Raw genomic sequence first — 8,083 nt, 5'->3', positions numbered from 1 at the left:
TCATTCCAGCAACGAGGAAAAAAATCATAATGAAAAAACCATAGAATCTCAAAACATAGAAGCTTTTCACTACATTTCCCAGACTCCCCTCTGCTCTAAGGTCCCACACTTCTCAGTATGATGCAAGTAGTAGCTAACACCCTCACTGTCATCCACAGATTCAATGACGAAACATTTTCATTGTGTCTGTCCCTGAATCTGTTATAAGATAGTTCTGCAGAAAAATGTTTTTGTCTGCAATATGAACAGGATTTGTCCTCTTGGTTTGGGAGCTTTTAACAAACATTTTATTTGTTGTCCTTGTGATGCTGATGCAACAGTGTTGGAATGTGCTTAGCGTGTCTCCCGTCAGAAGTCATAAATCAGGACAGCCTTGTGCATGCTGGGTACTCTCACTGTCATCTCTCCCGCAGTAATTTCATCACTGAGCCTTCAAATATAGAAATGAAACGATCCTCTTAATATTGAAAACAGGCTTGTAAACGCTAAGGTTTGGGGCTTTTTGCACCATGTTTGGTAGTTTTCACATCCATGCGCTCGTGTGCCTGTCCTGTGTTACGTGCCTCCGCAACCCCCCCTGTGGGCTCCATGAGGCTGGCAGCAGATGCAGGACAAGCTGTTAACCGGCAACCTGCTCGCCAAAACTAAATCTGCATTTCTTCTCTCCTGAAAGAGAAATTAAATGAGCTATGTGGACAGTAATGTGACGCAGGGGAGCTCGAAGCAGGTTAACTGCAGCCATAGAGTCTGGAGACCATTCAGACTTCACAACATGTCTATTCCATTCAAAATCATCACTGTATCACTATCTTATTGGTTGCTGCAAATCAAGTGCCATTATGATTCAGTACAGTCACTGCCTGCACCTTTGTGATCGATGCTAGCGATGGTTCATTGTAACTTAGCCAAACTCTCTCAGGGCAGACAGTGTAGTCTGTTTTAGTTCAGGGGCTCAGCGACATCAAGGATGAGAAGCATGCGCAGCTCGACAAAAGACCAAAGCTGCAACTTTTATAGAAACAAGGTTTTGTACTTCTCTGCTCAGCAGTTGTCATGGAGATACCAGACGACTTGGTCTGAATATGAGTAATATGCTAAAATGCTGCTCGAGTCCACCAATATCGTGTTTACTCTTCTCCCAGACACGCACGTAAGCTCTCCTTCCCGCCAGAGCAGTCCTGACACACACACACACACACACACACACACACACACACACACAAACACACACAATGCTCCACTGCTGCACAATCCCATACTTCACATCTAGCGGTTTGCAAAGCTATGTGACAATTGGCAGGGTTCTCCATTATCAGTGTATGTGTAGTATAGTGTGCAGTGTAGTGAAGGGCTGTAGAGTGGGAAAAGACAGCAACTCAAAAGACACAATTGTGGACTAAGGGCCATCCTGAACTATGTCTAGTACATAGTACAATGTGCCACTCCACACAATCTCAAATGCTCTAGATGAGATGTGAAAAGCTCTCCCGCAATGTCAATAACAAGAAGTAACACAGTTGCACAGATACTAGAATAAAAGATCGGAGCCATGTTTTTATTTAATAAACTGCTTAATTATTGGGTTCAAACAGCAAAACCACACATTACAAATATGCAATATTAATAAATGGTGTATTTTTTAAATGATAAAAATGTTCAGTTAATTCTGCCAGGGCAGCATGGGTCAGTGAGCCAAAAACATCCAAACACACTTTATATTTTACAACATTTATACTTTACAACATTTCTCTTCACTTTTACAGCCATGTTACACAGTTTATTTGCTTTTGCCCAACAATTTTCTGCAGGACACTTGGCATAATGTGATTCCTAATTATATAACACCTCCCCCACAGACAACAACAGGTGGATGTGAAATAAAAGCACCCGGGCATCTCCAAAAAAGGAACTTAGATCAATATCAGTGTTAAAATGTCTGAACAAAGTAAGTGCTTGAGAGAGGATGCATGGGAGATTTATATAATTTTGGTGAGTCAAGCAGTGAATCACTGCAGAGGGTGGAGAATGACGAGATAGAGAGAGCAGGAGAAGATGGGTGAAGGAAGAGAGGAGAGAGGGATGACGTGGTGGGAAAAGAGCGGTGGTGACAGGTTAGGGACTCGCTTAGCCACATGTGCTCACTTTATGTCACCAGTTTAGTTAGGGACTAGCTTAGCCACATGTGCTCACTTTATGCCACCAGTTTAGTTAGGGACTAGCTTAGCCACATGTGCTCACTTTATGCCACCAGTTTAGTTAGGGACTAGCTTAGCCACATGTACTCGCTATGTCACCAGTTTAGTTAGGGACTAGCTTAGCCACAAGTACTCACTATGTCACCAGTTTAGTTAGAGGCTAGCTTAGCCACATGTACTCACTATGTCACCAGTTTAGTTAGGGACTAGCATAGCCACATGTGCTCACTTTATGCCACCAGTTTAGTTAGGGACTAGCTTAGCCACATGTACTCACTATGTCACCAGTTTAGTTAGGGACTAGCTTAGCCACATGTGCTCACTTTATGCCACCAGTTTAGTTAGGGACTAGCTTAGCCACATGTGCTCACTTTATGCCACCAGTTTAGTTAGGGACTAGCTTAGCCACATGTACTCACTATGTCACCAGTTTAGTTAGAGACTAGCTTAGCCACATGTACTCACTATGTCACCAGTTTAGTTAGGGACTAGCTTAGCCACATGTACTCACTATGTCACCAGTTTAGTTAGGGACTAGCTTAGCCACATGTACTCACTATGTCACCAGTTTAGTTAGGGACTAGCTTAGCCACATGTGCTCACTTTATGCCACCAGTTTAGTTAGGGACTAGCTTAGCCACATGTGCTCACTTTAGGCCACCAGTTTAGTTAGAGACTAGCTTAGCCACATGTACTCACTATGTCACCAGTTTAGTTAGAGACTAGCTTAGCCACATGTACTCACTATGTCACCAGTTTAGTTAGGGACTAGCTTAGCCACAAGTACTCACTATGTCATCAGTTTAGTTAGAGACTAGCTTAGCCACATGTACTCACTATGTCATCAGTTTAGTTAGAGACTAGCTTAGCCACATGTACTCACTATGTCACCAGTTTAGTTAAGGACTAGCTTAGCCACATGTGCTCACATTATGTCACCAGTTTAGTTTAGGACTAGCTTAGCCACATGTACTCACTATGTCACCAGTTTAGTTAGAGACTAGCTTAGCCAAGTGTACTCACTATGTCACCAGTTTAGTTAGGGACTAGCTTAGCCACATGTGCTCACATTATGTCACCAGTTTAGTTAGGGACTAGCTTAGCCCCATTTACTCTGTCAGCAGCTTTCATCAGAATAAAACCTTTTCTAACCTTCTGCAGGAGCTTGGATGGATCTTGCACAAATGGTTTAATTTTTAGTAACCAATTGACTAAACGACTTATTTACATTTCAAACCATTTCAAAATGGTTTTCTGAAGCCAGAATGAATATGGTATCAGAGGTTGTCTCTTGGTGCAGCTAAGAATATTCCAACATGTGCCAACTTTACACTTTTGTTGAATAAAAATAACCAAAGAACACTGAAATCTCCCAAAGTAACTCTACATATATAACTGGGTTCCTATGTTTAGTTCCATTCACTCACACACACACACACACAAATATGCATACTCATCCGTCTGGAAAGTTGGAAAGAAACACTTGTGTAAAGGGGACACTGAGGTGACTGTCTCGTCTGCTCCTCCTCACTTGTCTGCAGAGACTGAAAGGGACTCGTCTCTGAGGCCTGTCCCTCTGTTAGGATTTGAAACACCCAGAACAGCTCATCTCATTGGCTGAAGTCAGCTGGGGTGAGATGGTGTCGGGGACCACAGATCTGAGGATGTCACTCTCCCTGGCAATGATGTGTTTGACCAGGAGGTTTGCGGCTTCGTTGATGTTGATGTTTTCCTGCAACAATGAGAGAATTGTTTTTCAGGAAGTCTATTTTTTGGTTGCCTTTTTTGTATATTAGCGATGGTGGCATTGATTATTTAGCGACAACGTGAGACCAAAAAAACCTTACTACCTCTATTAATTATTTCTGCTAAGTGCACAGAAAACTTTCTGGCGCACACACACACACACACACACACACAAGTATTGAATGAACACCTACAATGTTTATATAAGGTCAGCTAGACTTACATAAACACTGTGGGTGTTAATTCAACATTTTTTGCACTGCACTGCTGAGCATATCATAAGCAGCACTAGATATAAAGTTAGCACAGAACATGGTTACCATGCTGAGTACTCTCATAAAACCATCCTCAACTGCCAAATTTCACCAATTATACTGTATTATGGTATAATATTACTTCCCATAATCCAGTGGAACTGTACGGCGTGGAATCTAGAAAGAAGTCATTCTAAGTGATTGGGTGCAAGATGCAGGAGTCGAAAAAGAGGAACAAAAAAGATTGTATAAGGTTTTACTCACACAACCTGCAACTCACTGTTTCCAGCACGTCTGATCTTTAGATAGTGCCTCAATGATCTCAGCTCTCCCAGAATGTAGTCATTGTGATTTATTAACAGACATCAAGTTATACAAGATGGCTAGTTTGAAACATTTTCAGACTAGCTCTTCGGATGAATGGAAAATGGATCCTGTGTTTAGATAAACAAATACCCTTCCGATGTCATAAATAGTCTTAATGAGAGACTAAGATCATTAAGATCACAGATAATTCCAGGTCCCTCAGTCACGGCTTGCTGTGATGGTCAGGTGAAATGAGCACTTGAATATTCATGACCTTTATTAGCTTTGTTCATGTGGTTCACTTTTCTTAACGTGCTCACTTTCTGGTTCTGGACACTTGGCACCCCCTTCAATACTAAGCTGGCTTTTTGAGGTCCATTAAGCTTGGAGGGTTGAAGATAAACCTTCCTCCTATTTAAAAGTCCATAAGACCTTTCATTTTGAGGTACCTGATCTATAGGATCTTATTCAGCTGTTTTTTAAAATAAATTATGTATGTAGTTATAGTAGTTCAGGGAGGGGAATAAACTTGACTCTTCATATGTAGCGTCAGTGTTACACATTCATCACTAACTTGCATCTACACTCACTAACCACCTTAAATAAGGACACGTGTCTTAGAAGAGCTTTTAAAATATACAACTGCACAGTTACGTTCTGCAACCCCTGTGTTCATCAGTGGGTGGTTTCTGACAATGCAACCATAGAGACAATGCAACTGCTGTGAGTTTATCAAGCAAGAATTGTTACACACCAAAAACATCCATTTAAAAGTGGATTAATCAGAAAATCACCATTTCGGAAAAATTGGAGGAAGGTTAACACATCACAGTGTAGCAACAGATATGCAATACAGAAATGTTTCAAATATATTGGATGTCTGTATGCAAGTAGCTCTGCCAAGACCACGTGACCATTATTCTAGTCTCAATTTATTCCATAAGTATTATAAATTACAGTTTATAAAAAGTATAAAGTTCTGACTAACCTTTGGCACATAATCTGTTGTACATGTGACTCAATAAAGGTCATAGTGAGTCAGTTTATGTATAACTTATGTTGATTGCCTTCTTTACTGTCAAGGGAAGGTAGTATGTTATGTGAACTTAAGTGTATAGTTTGAAGACAGTAGCAGCGAATATGTGTGACAGCAATATCCTGTTGAACTTTAGATGTAAACTTGTCCCACTTTCCACATTTCCCTTTTCAAGTACACAAATAAAACACAGACAATGTACAACATTCCCAGTGAGCTGCGTTATTATTATCCCTTACCTTAGCTGATGTTTCAAACCATCCCACAAATCCATTCTCTCTGCAAAACTGGTCCACCTTGAGGTCACTATCGATCAGCATGTGTCTGCTTTGATCACACTTGTTAGCTAGGAGAACCGTGGCAATACTTCTGCCATTGGCCAGCGTCAACTTGGAGTCTAGATCCTCCTTCCATTTGGTGACTGCTTCGAATGTTGCGGGCCTGGTGACATCGAATACGATGAAGGCTCCCACGGCCTCTCTGTAGTAAACACGCGTCATGTTCCCAAAGCGTTCTTGGCCTTCTCCAGCGGCATGAGAGACAGAGAAACAGAGCGTGTCAGCCCGTGCATTCGTTAAAAACCTCTGACTCCATTATAATTCTCCAGCCCTTTTGCTTGCTTGCTTGCTTGCTCGCTCGCACTCTCTCTCTCTCTCTCTCTCTCTCCCTCCCTCTCCCTCTCTTTAAGTCTTTCAGGTAGATACTCAGTTCCCTTTACTGTCAGGGGGATTTTCATTAATTGTCCCAGAGACTGTGTTTGGAACTTGAAATACGACATGCTCATCTTCCTCACTTACACATGTAGGCTGGAACAATCGGGAAAGTAAGTATGTGTCATGTCACATTATGGCCTGGTTTTTAGGAGTTTCATTATCTAAATGTTTTCATTCATTAAATACAGATCAAAGTTATTATGATTTTGCTGTTTTACATTGCAACTGTGTACATATCTTTACACATTTATTCATTAGGCTTAATATGTAACTCATTAAAAAGAGGGTGTGACAATATGAGAAATGTCATCACAAGTCGGTGGTGTAGTCTCACGGCTGGGAACCCCAGTGCCAAAACACTGATGTCTTGACTAACTAAATCAATTTGGTTCTGGAGGTTCAGAATGGTATGCACATCCAAGCACAAAGCTCAGCATTATTAAGCGATCAACAGGAGATTTCAGAATGCACACAGCTTGTTACATACATGAGGGACAGCATCAGGTGATTACTGAGAGAATCTTGTTGTTCCTGAGATGCCTGTGTGTAAGTGGAGACCACAGGGATCTCAAGAGTACAATTTCAATTGAAAAACATCCATTGGCATAGAGTATTCAGATTTAATACAATAGTGTATCTTCCATAAACTATTTTAATATGCAATTAAAAGCAGTAAGCAATTAATGCGTTTATTGTAAAATTAGAAGCTAAACAGAACACCGAAATATGTAGATAACTATATATAGATGTATATATAGATCACTACATAAATTACTCTACTTCTGCTAATCTTTTATGTGTTATCTTTTGTGGTTTGATTTACAGATATTTTACCATGAAGACTGCCCTGTGATTGACCTCTAACTCAAACTCACATAAGATGAATACTCACAGCACACATACCTTCAATTGAAGAAGTTCGACAGAAGGAGTGAAAGACAGAAAGAGACGAGCGACTGCATTGGATGGCACATACAGTTCAAGATGGATGATTAAAATATTGCTTTCTGAAGGAAGGATGCATTTGGAGGCCGAGGGCCTAGCTTTACCTAGCTTGACCTCAAATTCTGAATTCCAAATGGAAACACCTTTTCAATACTCTTACTATAAATAAATGATATAACACAAATATGTCTAATTGGAGGCGAAAAGGTAGGCCTGAAGTGGAGGTAAATGGTCCACTTTTTGTTACCAATCAGCTCATATCAATGTTCTTAACTACAACTCTTGGACACAACTGACATGTTGTAGTCCTATTACTATCCTGCTCCTTAAGCATGATGGCACCTCCACCACCGACCTTTGCAAAATTGCAAACGTTGCCGTAATTCCGTGCGACGTGACTTTCCTCCAGACATGCCTACCTGCTATGTCCCATAGTTGCAATCGGACGGTTTCTGAGTCCCAGTTGAGAACTTTCAGAGCGAAGTCTACCCCTATCGTGGCTCTGTAATTCGCCGAGTACGTCTGGTGAACGTAACGCTTTATTATGCTGGTTTTACCCACTCCTAAATCTCCGATAACGAGAATTTTGTACAAATGCTCTTTCTGGTTGTTCTGCATGGCTGTTGAAATCGGCAAGCTGTTATGTGGTCATGCCCCTTGTAGTTCTGTGAAAATGTGTGCTGCGTGAGCCACCAGCCACTTACCCCGTCAACGACACCCAAGGCGTGGGCTTGTCAAACGTGTGACTGGCAGCCGCTCATTCGCTCCCGTCCCTGGTGTCGGTGAGTAACGCCAGCTGTGCGCGTGAGCGCGCGAGCGCGTGGGCGTGCAGTCAGGCAAATATGTCATTCCTCCCTAAAATGTTTCGATGGTTCTTATGTTTCTTCT

The 8,083-nt window shown here is 41.5% G+C and overlaps 1 protein-coding gene across 1 annotated transcript; it reads right to left on the bottom strand.

The window, feature by feature from the left end:
* Window positions 1–1,529: 1,529 nt before the first annotated feature.
* Window positions 1,530–7,893, bottom strand: rab38b (RAB38b, member of RAS oncogene family). The gene is made up of 3 exons (XM_077020101.1): window positions 7,615–7,893; window positions 5,777–6,057; window positions 1,530–3,927 (listed from the first exon to the last, which is right to left on the bottom strand). The coding sequence occupies exons 1-3, from the start codon at window positions 7,811–7,813 to the stop codon at window positions 3,775–3,777; spliced, it is 633 nt and encodes a 210-aa protein (XP_076876216.1). The 5' UTR covers window positions 7,814–7,893; the 3' UTR covers window positions 1,530–3,774.
* Window positions 7,894–8,083: the final 190 nt, after the last annotated feature.

Source organism: Brachyhypopomus gauderio, chromosome 10 (genome assembly GCF_052324685.1).
Source record: "Brachyhypopomus gauderio isolate BG-103 chromosome 10, BGAUD_0.2, whole genome shotgun sequence".
Taxonomy (NCBI): domain Eukaryota; kingdom Metazoa; phylum Chordata; class Actinopteri; order Gymnotiformes; family Hypopomidae; genus Brachyhypopomus; species Brachyhypopomus gauderio.
This window is presented reverse-complemented; position numbering and strand designations above follow the sequence as displayed.